The sequence below is a fragment of the Bombina bombina genome, chromosome 12, assembly GCF_027579735.1.
Source record: "Bombina bombina isolate aBomBom1 chromosome 12, aBomBom1.pri, whole genome shotgun sequence".
NCBI lineage: Eukaryota > Metazoa > Chordata > Amphibia > Anura > Bombinatoridae > Bombina > Bombina bombina.
Window position 1 is genome coordinate 28377417 of NC_069510.1, and position 15000 is coordinate 28392416.

Consider the following 15000-nt stretch of genomic DNA (forward strand, 5'->3'; position numbering starts at 1 on the left):
ATCAGCCAATCACAAATGCATATACGTTTATTCTGTGAATTCTTGCACATGCTCAGTAGGAGCTAATGACTCAAAAAGTGTAAATATAAAAAGACTGTGCATATTTTGTTAATGGATGTAAATTGTCAAGTTGTTTAAAATTGCATGCTCTCTCTAAATAATGAAAGTTGAAATTTGACTTGAGTGTCCCTTTAACAAATCTTTGAAAAATAATTCTGCTAAATCTTTTCCGTTATCTGCTACAGGACTGTTAAACACACAAGACTTCTGCTGACTATGTGTTTAGCACCTCTATGGAAAAATAGATAATATGTCTCCAAATTTCACAGTAGCCCGAGTTGGGCTTGACCAATTTATTGCTGAAAAGTGGAGACATTCCATATTAGAGGTGAACAGTCATTGCCAAAAATATTTTACAAAAACCGTGAGAAATATATAGACCATTATTTTTTTATAGTTTATTTTGATGTTTTGTAAGATTTATGTTTAGTATGTGTATTTAAACTCTCTTCCACCAAGGAAAGTATCAAAGTATAATAAAGCTTTGATTGCTGGGACATAGCTATGACCAATAGTAAAATTCTGTGGCACATCTTGGTGAGTGGTGAACAGCGGAGCTAACGGTTATATATATAAAAGATGTTGGCTGTAGAAAATAAAATAAACTTAGAAGAAAATGTGAATATATTACACTTAGTGAATGTAAATTTTGATGCTAAAGTGCCCGGTTTTTAAAAATTTGATTAAAAACAGGGGCACTTTAATTCATCAAAATTTACATTTCACTCCTGCTGTGAAAAAAATCTTACCTTTTAATCTTGACAGCAGCTCCAGCTTCCTCCACCCGTTGCAAAGCCTCTTCCTGGGTCTAAAATGAGGAATCCGGCTTCCTCCAATCACGGCATTGAATCAGACACTGATTCCCCCGGGGGGGGGGGGGGAAGCCGTGATTGGAGGATGACCTATCCATCATTTCTGACATCAGAAATGGCTTGCGACGACCGGAGGAAGCTGGAGCTGCTGTCAAGTTTAAAAGGTAAGATTTTTTCACAACAGGAGTGAAATGTAAATTTTGATAAATTAAAGTGCCACGGGATTTTATTCGAAATTTTAAAAACCGGGCACTTTAGCATCAAAATTTACATTCACTTTAATAATACATTCATATAATCCTATAGCAAGATATATATATATATATATATATATATATATATATATATATATATATATATATATATATATATATATATATATATATATATATATATATATATATATATATACTGTGTTGTCTTTCTGCTGAAGTCCACCAAAAACTGAAAGGGTAGGTTTGTTGCAAGACTTGTTGATACCATAAGTGATGGATTTCCTTTTATCAGTTTGTTCTCAAAGGGACTGGATAATGCACTTCAAAGACAATGGGACTATTTCATAACCCTGCTGGCATACAAACCTAGTAAGAGACAGGCTGCTCTGAATGAGGCATGTAAAGCAATACAGATGGCCTCTATTTGGGGGAATACAAGACATTTATCTGATCAAGTTTAAAAAATGCTGTTTTTTTCTTGGTAATTAATCCAAAATGTTGTTTTTATTTAAAGGGACAGTATACACCAATTTTCACATAACTGCATGTAATAGACACTACTATAAAGAAGAATATGCACAGATACTGATCTAAAAATCCTGTATAAAACCGTTTAAAAACTTACTTAGAAGCTCTCAGTTTAGCTCTGTTGAAAAGGTAGCCGGAAAGCCCACTGCAAGTGGCAAATAAGACACCCCCTTCCTTTGCATATGAAAAGACCCTTTACACAAACGGAAGCAAGCTGGAGTAGGTATACGTCGGTATTCTCCTAAAACTTTGGGGCTTGGTCACGAGTCTGAAAATCAGAGCAATGTTATTTAAAAATAAGCAAAACTATACATTTAAAAAAAAACAACTTTATGGGCTATATAAATAAATCATCTACAAAACATTTATGTAAAGAAAAAATGAGTGTATAATGTTCCTTTAAAGTTTTATTTTATAAATGTCTGACATTCTCATTTGAAGGATTTTCAATCGTTTATCTTTTTTTTTTTTTTTTTTGTAATCCAACATCTTAATACATTTCAGTCATTATACTAGAACAGAGTATGAGCTTACGTTGCAAAAAAAAAGTAGGACATTGAAAATTTGTTTTAGTTGTGTAATAATTTTACCAAATATTGGCATTTACACCCTGTCAGATTTCCTTACATCTCTGCTTCAGAAATCTCTTGTTTCAGGAACTATAAAAATAAATGTTTCCTGAGGTAATTTTAAAATGTGACACCCACTTAATTTTGATGCGGCTCAGCAGAAATGAAGATTTACTTTTCTCTTTTTCATCATTTTCTGAAAAGTTTGCCCTATTTTGTTGATCTATAAAAAATATATTAGTATTTTTTTTTTAATACAAAGTAGCGTAATTTGAACTTTTCAAGTATCAGATGGTTTTGGGCAAATTAAATAGCACTATATTTTTATTATGGTTGTGCACCTGCAAGTGCCTGAGCGGTCTACCACAAATTCGATGACTGGAGGAGACAGAATTTAACGTGTGCTAAGAGTAGATAACTAGTGTCATTTCAATTCATGCCATTGTAAACTCTGATAGAGTATTTGGTTATGTTGGACTTTTTTTTTGCAGGAATGTGCACTTGAGTCAGCGTTCCTTCACTGGTCCTCAAACTAGTGAAAGTGGAACAAAAGACTCTCTCATAAGAGACCCAACCTGGTGCATTCCCTGACTGGGAGATTCCATTCAACCACCCATTAACCCTGGCCAATTTTGTCCCGATTCCCCCCAGCCCCACCTAACTTGAGTTCATTGGTAGCCAGTGATAGGAAGCAGCTGCCCTCTCTCATTAATATGCACACCTGCTACGCGCAGCCTATTGTACATCCAGCAGATGCCCTGCTTAAATCCGCGCCTTTTTCTTCCACTCATTTTGTCCTGGATAATGCATTCTCATTAACTTAAAATGTCTCTGATTCCGAACAGATTCTCTCACAATCCACCAACAAAGGGACCCGAAAAGGGAGAAAATAAGAGGGAAAAACTTAACTTTAAAAAAATAAAACTGAAAAAATTCCATGTAATGCCAATATTTATGACTGTAAATTGTGAATTCTGTAAAAGGGGGAAATACAATTCCCATCTAATTTTGTATATTTAAACGTAGAACTAAAAATGTAACAACATTCTTCTTGTGTTTCTTATTCAAGGTATTGTATAATAGGAACATAAAACCCAACAAATGTTTCTTTTATGTTAAGATATAAAATTCTATTTTAAACAACTTATAAATTTACTTCTGTTCTCGAATTTGCTTAAAGGGACAGTCTACACCAGAATTGTTATTGTTTTAAAAGATAGATAATCCCTTTATTACCCATTCCCCAGTTTTGCAAAACCAACACAGTTATATTAATATACTTTTAACCTCTGTGATTACCTTGTATCTAAGCCTCTGCAAACTGCCCCTTTATTTCAGTTCTTTTGACAGACTTGCAGTTTAGCCAATCAGTGCCTGCTCCCAGATAACTTCACGTGCACAAGCACAGTGTTATCTATATGAAACACATGAACTAACACCCTCTAGTGGTGAAAAACTGTTAAAATGCATTCTGAAAAGAGGTGGCCTTCAAGGTCTAAGAAATTAGCATATGAACCTCCTAGGTTAAGCTTTCAACTAAGAATTCCAAGAGAACAAAGCAAAATTGGTGATAAAAGTAAATTGGAAAATTGTTTAAAATTACATGCCCTATCTGAATCATGAAAGTTTATTTTGGACCAGACTGTCCCTTTAATTTTCTTGGTATCCTTTGTTAAAGAAACAGCAATGAACATGGGTAAGCCAATGACATGAAGAATTTATGTGCACTCACCATTCATTTCATCAGTTCCTGAGCCTACCTAGGTATTGTTTTTAACAAAGAATACCAAGAGAACAAAATAAATTGGATAATAGGCGTAAATTTGAAAGTTGTTTAAAAACGCATGTTCTCTCTAAGTCATGAAAGGAAAAAAAAAAAAAAATTTGGGTTTCAGGTCCCTTTTAAGAATTGTTGATTATACCAAAAAGCAGCACTAAACTAACATGACTTCAATAAGTTTTAATAATCCTTCTCCGTGATGTAGCGCTAATCGTTACTGCAGACCATAGTGTGCTAATCTCCCCATAAGATGTAACATGCTTATAGCATTTAGACCATAAAAAGACTGGGATTTTAGCAATCTTTAAAAAAAAAATCGTCCAAAAATGACAAATTAATTTCTTTAAAAATAGAGAAAATATAAACTAGGTATGTGCATTTGAATCCTTTGTGAGGGTCCAAATGCAAAAGTTTGGCTCTGGATTTATTCTTGTAAAAGATCACTACACTGACATCTGTATTTGAATCTTAGTGTGGTGAACTTTCACAAGAATAAATCCTGATCCAAAAAGAGCCAAATGGCACGAGCGGTCACCTACTTCCTCACGAAGGATCCGAATGCACATACCTAATATAAACACCAAGCATGAGCCTGAAATGAAAACATTAAAGGGAAATGGGCAGTTAATGCAGGGCTCGACAAACCCAGGAGCCAAGTAGCCACTTGCTCCTTATATCAGTAGAAATACCACTATCTGGCTCCTAAAGTTTAAACCGATTTGTCTACCCCTGAGTTAATGTATAACCTTGTTACAAAAGCAACTTATGTCTTTTGCTTAGGACACGTGCGCTAGAGCTGCCACCTCAACCATGCTTTCCTGCGCAGTTATGCGTTACACATGCTGCAGGGTGTGCAAGCACTAACATTGTGCTTCTGGATAGTACATAAATAGTTCTGCATAGTACCATTCATGGTCCTCCCTGCACACCCTGCAATATGTGTAACTCATAACTGTCCAGGAAAAACATGGCCAACCCCAATGTGCACACTTCTGAGTCTACTGCAGTATGCTCTTATGGAAAGAAGAGAAAAGGGTAAACTTGGCAGTAGAAATGGAACGTTGTTGTAAATTGGCATGCTTTATTTAAATCATTACAATGTAATTATAACTCCCATGTCCTTTTAAAGGGACAGAAAACCTCCATTTTTTTTCTTTCACAATTCAGCTAGACCTTACAATTTTCCAAATGACTTCCATTATAAAATTTGATTCATTCAGTTGATATCCTCTGTTGATGTAACAGATATCCACTTCTAGGAGCCAATGACAAAGGGCGTATATGTGCAGCTAAAAATCAGCAGCTAGCTCCCAGTAATGCATTGCTGCTCCTAAAACTACCTAGGTATGCTTTTTAACCAAGAACATGAAACATATTACATAATAAAAGTAAATTAGAAAGGTTTTTATTTACAATTGAATGCTCTGTCTGAATCATGAAAGAAGAATGTGGAGTTTCGTGTCCCTTTAAACCAGATTTAATGGACATTTTTGCTTAGGGGACATGGTTATTTGTGAGTAGACATACTCTGACGTGTAGTGATGAAGAATCTGATGCTTTTAGAGCAGGGCTCGACAAACCCAGGAGCCTGGTAGCCACTGGCTCCTAACTTTTTGGGTTATTCTCCATATGTCTATATACAAATCCAACAGTCTGGCTCCTAAAAATATTCCTGGTTCCGAAATTAATTTACTAGCTCCTAATTTTTAAACACATTTGTCAAGCACAAATTTAGAGCTTCCAATCTAAGTAACTCCACTGATAGAGATTGTATCTAAATATGAAATAAGATGAAAACTAAAACTACTGTTTCACTGTTAAACCTCTTTGTATCTACTCAGTGTAATGTAATAACAATTCATTGTTTTACTTTGTTTCTATGTATACAAGATTTTTCTCTCAAACTCTAGGGTCACGATAATTTAGAAAAGCTCATTAAATGATTGATCTACAAGCAGGATAGACCATCTAAATTGATGTTCTGGCCCTGAACAAAATATATTTTTTGTTCTCAAGCTCACAGAAATGTATCTCTGTAAACCTTAGAGCGTTGTTCTTATCAGCCAGTAAGAAATCTGTGCACAAACATGCATTTCCTGTTAGTTACTTTAATGTGTAACCCATCATTTTTCATATCCACGATAGAAAGTGCATTGCTGCTCCTTTAACAAAGGATACTAATAGAATGAAGCAAATTTGTTAATATAAGTTGATTAAAATTATATGTTGTTCTTTTTTGAACTATGAAAGAAACATTTTGGGTTTTGTGACCCTTTAATTTAAGTGTTGTTTGGTTCTGATGTCATAAAACTGCCATTTTTCCAACTTTTTTTTTTTTGTACTGGAGTTATACAAATGCTTCCAGCAGTGAATGGGTTACTGACATTTTGTAAACGAGCGCGGAAAGTTCAAAGAGTGAAATCTATCCAGAAGCTGCATTCACAAAGTGGACAAAGAGGCTTTACTAGAGTATTTGTGACAAGGGTGTGCTAATAGGGCCTTGGGCATTTGAACATGGCGTTCTCCGTTCTTTATGTCCCAAGCTTTTGCCTGAGGTTTGTGATTACAAAAACAAAAAAGACCACAGACCCATTTTATCCTGTAGCAGGAATGTAAGTTTAGGGGCGTGCACATTTCCAAGTGCACTAGATGTCCGCACTATTTCCTGCCATCTTGTGCTCCAGACAGCTACCTAGGTATCTCTTCAACAAGGAATGGCGTGGAAAATGAGCAAATTTGATAACAGAAATAAATTGGATTATTTTTTTTTCTTTGAAATTGTATGCTCTGTCTGAATCAAAAAATAATTTTTTGAGCGGTTCATAACCAAAATCAGTCCAAATATATATTGTAGTTTTTGTATTGAAAAGTCATATTTAAAGGGACACTGAACCCACATTTTTTCTTTTGTGATTCAGATAGAGCATGCAATTTTAAGCAACTTTCTAATTTACTCCTATTATCAAATTTTCTTCGTTCTCTTGCTATCTTTATTTGAAAAAAAAGGCATCTAAGCTTTTTTTTTTTTACTTCAGAACTCTGGACAGCAGTTTTTTATTGGTGGATGAATTTATCCACCAATCAGCAAGGACAACCCAGGTTGTTCACCAAAAATGGGCCGGCATCTAAGCTTACATTATTGCATTTCAAATAAAGATACCAAGAGAATAAAGACAATTTGATAATAGGAGTAAATTAGAAAGTTGCTAAAAATTTCATGCTCTATCTGAATCACGAAAGAAAAAATTTAGGTTCAGTGTCCCTTTAAACTTTACAGAAATTGTGCAGTTTTTTTTAACTACTTTCCCATTTCCTTCTGTAGTTAGATGCACTTTGTTCTTTTTGTATCCTTTATACAAAGGTGTGAAATCTAATGTGGCTGTAACCTTTCTGAAGGAAATCGAGGCTACAACCATTAGTACTAATTGATAACAGATGGGTAATTGTCAATAGATTTGTGCTGACAAAAGAAACTTGTGCCCATATGTCTCTTCCCTTCATTCTCATTGGCCTTTCTTGTCTTTGTGAAGCCAGAATATGCTGGAGAGACCCCAGTGACAGCTTTGTAAACAAGTCCTCGGGCAAAAACAAGTCAACAATGCTGTGTCCTAATAGAACAGTTGGCTTGAGCCTTTTGGCTTGTGACAGCAGATGGTGAGCTGAATCATCTCACACTTATTATCTGGGTCATTATAAGAATCCATCTCTGTCACGTCTGGGTGACTGACCACCTTGATAGTTATGGCTAATGATGGCTGTATTTTTACACAACAGTCAGGCAGGTACCAAACATTCTTCAGATATGTTTTAATGAACTCTCATACTCTTATATAGCATCAAAATATTAAAGAGACTGGGTGCTGTAAAACTGAGTTCCGCTTAATGTTTTTACTGGCACTTGTTATACCAGTGGCAGAGTATTAAATATATGGCGTATTTATCCTTTAAATCTATTTTTATATATGAAATAGTTTTTTTTTTTTTTTAAGTATTATTAAAACTGCAACCAAATCAAATGGGCTGAGCTTGTGGAAATAGTAGGCATCCCTATCTTACCTCTCTCATCAGTGCATTTCAATTTGAATAGTAGCATTTTTGCAATATACGCGTATTAGTAAAATTAGCTCCTTGCACCAGCATTTTAAACCTAGAGAGCTGGCAATGGCTTGTATCATGACAGTCTGGTCATTGCGGACGCTAATGCAAAACAAGCAGACACACTGTTTAAAAATGCTAGTGTATGCAGCATATCTAAATATGCTTCAGTGCATGCAGTAAAAGCTCACACAAAACAGTGGAATCTCTTATTAGAAGCATTTTTGCTAATACAACTATAATTGTGAAAATGCTTGTATTAAAAACTGAAATGCACTGATGCCCCTTTAAAACTGTAGCGGTCACTCCTGTGCAAGTAGATGCCTTTTTGCACAATACCTTGTTATAGGGAAGTAACCAAGTTGCAGGAGGAATGTTTTTCCAAACACGCTTCATTAATTTTCTAGGAGGGAGTTTTTCTCCTGTTTGTTTGATTTTTGCTCGGTTGACTTTTGGGTTTGGGAAGATTTGGAAGCACTGATCCCAAACCTCATTTGTTTAGCTGTCCGGCAGTGCCTGCGGGGAAAAGAACACACTCACAGGGATCTCCATTTAACGTCTTTAATTTATGGCAAACGCTATGCTGAGCAAAGTGTTGGGAACAGGTGGTCCTCTTCGCATACGGGGTTTCCATTCAGAATGCAGCCCCCCTGGGGGAGGACATAATCCCCCTTGGCTGATGTTTGTAGATTTCATGGCTTTTACATTAAGCTCTTTGTTCCTAACAAAATCGTATCATATCAACGTGTGCCTATCCTTTACGCCTGGTGTGGTACTTCTGTGTTACACCATTTACTTAAAGGGACAGCAAACATCTTGTAGTTACAAGGAATTCATGTTCTCTTGCTATACAGACACACATCAGCCAAGTCTACACATTTTTAAAACAAATTGACATTTGCTGCAACTGTTTTTCAATAGCCAAACTCCACCCACTGCTTGCCTTATTTGGAGGAGCCAATCCAGGCTTGAGCCTACAGACAACAAGGGTAACCACTGTCATATCCTCAGTATAAAGTACACTGTTTTGCAGTTATCAGTTAAATCCAATATAGGATATATATATGTAGCAGGGTTAGCCACCAGAAGTCGGCAGGTGCTTTTTCAGTTCTGAGAATTGAAAAAGCCACACTTTTGAAAGCTAAATTACACGAAAACATCTGTATAATTTGTCATATAAAAATCTTAAAAAGTTAAGAAAGTATAACACTGATTTTAACATCCCTTTAACTTATTCACAGATGCAACAATTCCTATGTCGGAGAAAGGTGCCAATTCCCTAACCCCTGCTTGACAGCCCGGTGTTTGAACTTTGGAACTTGTATCCCTGTGATCCAAGGCAACAGCGTTGATTACACATGCAAATGCCCGCTGGGATACCCCGATAAAGTGTGTCTCACTCCTGAAAACAATGCTTGTCTGAACAACCCCTGCCGCAACGGAGGAACCTGTGAGCTGATCGCTAGTCTGAGCGAATTCAAGTGCCGTTGTCCCCCAGGCTGGACAGGTATGAGAAACAAAGGGGTTAAAACCTAATGTTCCAATTTATATCTATATATTATTATCTTATATAATTTGCTCCATTCTCTTGGTATCCTTTGTTAAAAATCATACCTAGGTAGGCCCAGGAGCTGGGAGCTAGCTGCTTATTGGTGGCTGTACATATATGCCTCTTATCATCATTGACTTACTGATGTGATCAGCTAGCTCCCAGTAGTGCATTCCTGCTTCTTCAAGAAAGATACAAAAATAATGAAGCAAAATTGATTATAGTAGTAAAATGTAAAGTAGTTTAAAATGATATGCTCTATCTGAATTACAAAAGAAACCTTTTGGTTTTCATATCCCTTTAAGCATAGCATTGCAAACGATTTTGGTGTTTCAAAGCAGTCCAGGGATACATACCTTGAAGATTCTCTGTATTTTATCATATTGGCTTTGGCCAATCAGAGGCTAGACCTACAGAAGCTTATGTACTGCTCTAAGCAATAAATGGGTTCTATGTAGTAGAGTCAGTCAAAGTCAGGATTCACCCCATCCTTTCTGGGGGGAGATAAAAAAAAAATCACAATTTGTTGAGCTGAATTACAGAAAAAACAAGCAAAATAAATAAAGTGATTTACAATGTTTACGCATTTTATGAGGAATTTCACGATAATTCTAAAGTTCCATGACATTATATTTATATCTTTGCTATACTTTACTGACTGAAATATAATATTATTCTCAATTTTTTATTTCCAGGTGAAACTTGCCAACAAGCTGACCCTTGTGCTTCTAATCCATGTGGCAATGGAGGAAAATGTGTCCCTTTTGAAGCCCAATATGTTTGCAAATGCCCTCCTGGATTTCACGGTGCTACCTGTAAACAGGATATTAATGAATGTAGTCAGAACCCATTAATCTGCCAGAACGGGGGAACGTGTACAAATGAGTTCGGATCTTACCGCTGCCAGTGCAGAAACAAATTTACAGGAAAGAATTGTGAGGTACTTTATGTTCCTTGCAACCCATCGCCTTGTCAAAATGGAGGAACCTGCCGTCAGATTGATGACAATTTCTACGCCTGCACGTGTCTTCCAGGTACCGGTCTTAGCATTGCCTTTTATTAAGAAGCAGTAGACTTTTGTTTAGCATAATGCAGGGGTCAACTAATATGCTGAAAATGTAGGCGCCAGGGAGTGGTATTTGTATATAGAAATATGGAAAATCACCCAAAAAAGGTAGGAGCCGCAGGTAATTTAGTGCCATGGTATATGGAATATATAGAAGTGATCGAGAGGGAAATAATCCTGTAATTAAAGAAACATAATTCCTTTAATGTTGCATGATAAGTATGTATTTAATCCCAGCACGCGGTTAAACACATTCTACACTTGTACGCTGCTGAGATAACACTCTTGATTGATTGATTCACAAACTATGCGCAGCTCAGAAGCAACAGTGTATGTTTTTAACAATATTATCAAGACGTACGTGCAATAACAAAATGTTTTTCTTATTCGTTCTCTTGCTATCTTTATTTATAAAGCAGGAATTTAAAGCTTAGGCACATTTTAGGTTCAGCACCCTGGATAGAGCTTGCTTATTGGTGACTTCATTCAGCCAACCAATAAGCAAGCTTAACCCAGGTTCTGAACCAAAAATGGGCCGGCTCCTAAGCTTTAAATTCATGCTTTATAAATAAAGATAGCAAGAGAACGAAGAAAAATTGATGATAGGAGTAAATAAGAATTTTGCTTAAAATTGCTGCTCTGTCTGAATCATGAAAGAAAAAAATTGGGTTTAGTGTCCCTTTAACGGACTCTTTGAACAAGTATTTAAAAGGATAGTAAATTCAACATTTATCTGAGCATGACATTTTTAACAACTTTCTATTGTTCTTCTATTATGAATTTTGCTTAGTTTTCTTGGTATCCTTTGTTAGAGTAATCCTAGGTGAGATCAGGAGTGTGCACGTGTCTTTAGCCATCTTGCAGCAGTATTTGCAACATTGTTTATAGCAATGTTATACATAGTTACAAACACTGCTGCCATATATTGCTAGACACATGCACGCCCCTATCCGCCTATGTAGGTTTACTCTTCAACAATGGATGCCAAGAATACAAAGCAAATTTGTTAATACAATTAAATTAGAAAGTTGTATAATATTGCATGTTCTATCAGAATCAAGAATGTTCTTTACGAGGTTTCTCGCACTGGAGAGACTGTTCTCACATTTGTGAATACAAGCTATAGTTTACTAGCTGGAAACAGGTCCTGTGCAACAGGAAATGCTTTGTTTACTAAAACAACAATGCCTTGCTAAGTTTCAACCACAATTGTAGGATATACACATTCAGGGTGAACTTTTGCCCTTTTCTAAAGAAGTGTTTGGTCGTACGGATCTGAATACCTCTTTAAATCAAACACTTTCTAGGCATAAAAACCTTGACGTGGTCAATATTTCCGTAATTGTATCAGTGTTTCAATTACTGCTTGGTGATTTAAAATAGATTTTAAGATTGAAACAAAAATCTAATTTGTTCTGTAGCATCTACAGAATTACTGTATCATATTATTGTTCTTTTTAAACTATGCCTTAATTTTAAATAGGCATTCAATAAATTCTAGATATAATGATGTATTCAAAGCAAAATTATAGCTTGAGAATAACTAGCTTACTTCATTTTTTTAAAATATTAGTTGTGTAAATATGTAAAGAAGAAGTATAATGTTTTAGTGTCCATAACTCACTGGAGGCTACCATGTTGAAAGCTAGGTTTTCCTCTCTGCTGAGGTCATTTAGGGACATGTATACATAAGTCACTATAGTGTACAACCAATGACTACATTAAATATAGCTGCACTTCCACTTTTAAAAGGAATTGGAAAACCATAATTTTTTATAATTAAAGGAAAAGGGCTGGAAAAATTAAATAATAATAAAAGTCAAAATGTTTATATCCATTTTAAAATGGGTCTGTCAGAACAATATATTAATCATATGACAGCAAAGGCAATGTGGCGTATATTTTAAAATATATACATTTAGGGGAAGAATCGTATATTCTAAACAGCAGATAAAGCCATGCATTTAATGATTTATGTATTTGTTAATATATGTATGGCTGTTATGTCATAGATAATTAATGAGCCATAGTGCTTGTTTTATAGGATTTTCCCAATAAAAGGGACAATGAAGATTTTTTTTTTCTCTATTATGATTCAGAGAACATACAATTGCAAACAACTTTCTTATTGGCTTCATTCTCTTGCTATCTTTTGTTGAAAATCATACCTAGGTAGAGTTGGGAACTACCTGCTAAATGGTGACTGTACATAAATCTCTCTTTGCATTAGCTTACCAATGTGTTCAGCTAGCTCCAAGTAGTGCATTCCTGCTCCTTCAATAAAGTATACCAAGAGAATGAAGCAAAATTGATAATAGAAGTTGATTGGAAAGAAGTTTAAAAATGTATACTCTATCTGAATCATAAAAGAGAAAACTGGGCTTCATGTCCCTTTAAAGGGACATAAGATATATATTGTGTAGCCACTGTTGCTAAGTACCTTTTTAGGGGGGTGGAGGAAGGCTATAAGGTACGCTCCATGAACTGTACCCTGATAAAGGTTGAGATTGGCTCTGCAGTGTCGTGCAAGAGTATTCTGACGTTTTATAGCCCTCGTATAGGTCTCATTTCCTGTCACTTTATATTTGTGTCTTTGTCGGTGTAGAGGGAACATTAAAACCACATATTCTAGTGCACAAAAAAAGTATCCTGATGATGGGTAGGTTCATTTTCTCTCTAGATCCAGCCTAGTCATAGCTTAGCTGTGTGACGGAGACAGTGTGGGGATTCCGAGAAGGAATTGGCTGCATCTAAAACAGGAAATGTTGACTGCACAAAACCGAACCAGTTCTTCCCTGAGCTTACAGACCGAGAATAAGCAAAAAAAACCAAACTGTTTTGTGTCAATCAAATTTTAGTAAAACTGACATTTGCTTGATACCTCGTTGCTTTGCAGAGTATATGAAATGTATCTATATCACTTTAACTATCTCTGTCTATCCACAAAAACAAATATATAAATGTATGTCCAACAACTGTAGTATCAGTATTGGAACTTTATCCCCTAAAAGGGGCAATCTGCCATCAAAACCTCCAGTCATACGATTCACAATTAAACCACACTTATTGTACAACTTCTGGTTTAGCTCATAATGAAAATGAAAGGTCTCCTATATGTATTATAGATGCCTAAAACCTAGTTATGTAATGCATCAGGGAAATGAGTGAGCTGATGTGTAATAATCTTACATGTTCTGATGCAGTAAAAGCATTCTTTAGCTAGAATTCTTCACACCATTATCAGTAATTCTCTAACTCACAGATTCGGTTTAAACTTGGTTAAATAGAACTACTTTTCTAGTTTATTCATAGGAAAATAAAAGTACAAAAAAAGAAAGTGCTCTGAAATGTAAGCGCATTTTATTGCCACACTATTGCCTGTATACAACTGTGTTCAACCCCTGCAACAGTATCCAGTGAGCCAGTGACAAGAGGCACATGATTGTAGCTACCAATCAGCTTAAAGGGACATTGTACACTAGATATTTCTTTGCATAAATGTTTTGTAGATGATCCATTTATATAGCCCATCTGGGTGTGTTATTGTAATAATGTATAGTTTTGCTTATTTGTAAATAACATTGTGCAGATTTTCAGACTCCTAACCAAGCCCCACATTTTAAGATGTATACTGTTGTCTGCTTTCTCTTGTTTGTGTAATGGATCTTTTTATATGCAGGAGTGGAGTGTCACTTTCTCAGCCCATTTCAGTGGGTGTCCCAGCTTAAACTCATCAACAGTGCTAAATTGGGAGCTTCGAAAAAAGTTTTATACTGGATTTTTATATTAGTATCTGTGCATATTTTTCTTCATAGTAGTGTCTATTACATGCAGTAATATAAAAATTGGTGTATACTGTCTCTTTAACAACCTAGTAATGTGTAATCAAGATTTTTATTTTTTTAAGTGTTACTTTATCTTGTGTAGATTCCTGCACCAGGGCATATAAAATTGGAAAAATATTAACTTGGTGATACTTAGACTTAACAATAGCGGCTTGACTTTTATTAGTTTGTCTAGCAGGTGTCTTGTGAACTGTGCATTGCAACAAGTCCTTTATCAGACCCTACGTACAGTCTCAAAGATCAAAGAGCAACCTACTTCTGTCAGAGAGCGAGGCGCCAAGTCTTTGTTAAGATTTTCTGTTAGCCACGGTCCTTGACAGTAATTATGAGTTAGAGGGCGCAGTGACAGATTGTTTAGACACCACCCCTTTTATACATTTGCTTTATCACTTTGTTATTTGTGAGCTGTTAAACCTTTTTTTTTGCTGACACATCAAGCAATTATTATATATTTTTCTGATTTTATAGTTGACATGCAGCT

The 15000-nt window shown here is 35.6% G+C and overlaps 1 protein-coding gene across 1 annotated transcript in view; it reads left to right on the forward strand.

The window, feature by feature from the left end:
- NOTCH1 (notch receptor 1) overlaps positions 1–15000 on the forward strand; it is an 88410-nt gene that overhangs the window by 20674 nt on the left and 52736 nt on the right. The window contains exons 3-4 of the mRNA XM_053695527.1: positions 9301–9566; positions 10304–10642. Coding sequence (XP_053551502.1) covers positions 9301–9566; positions 10304–10642 — 605 coding nt within the window. The remainder of the gene's footprint in view (positions 1–9300; positions 9567–10303; positions 10643–15000) is intronic.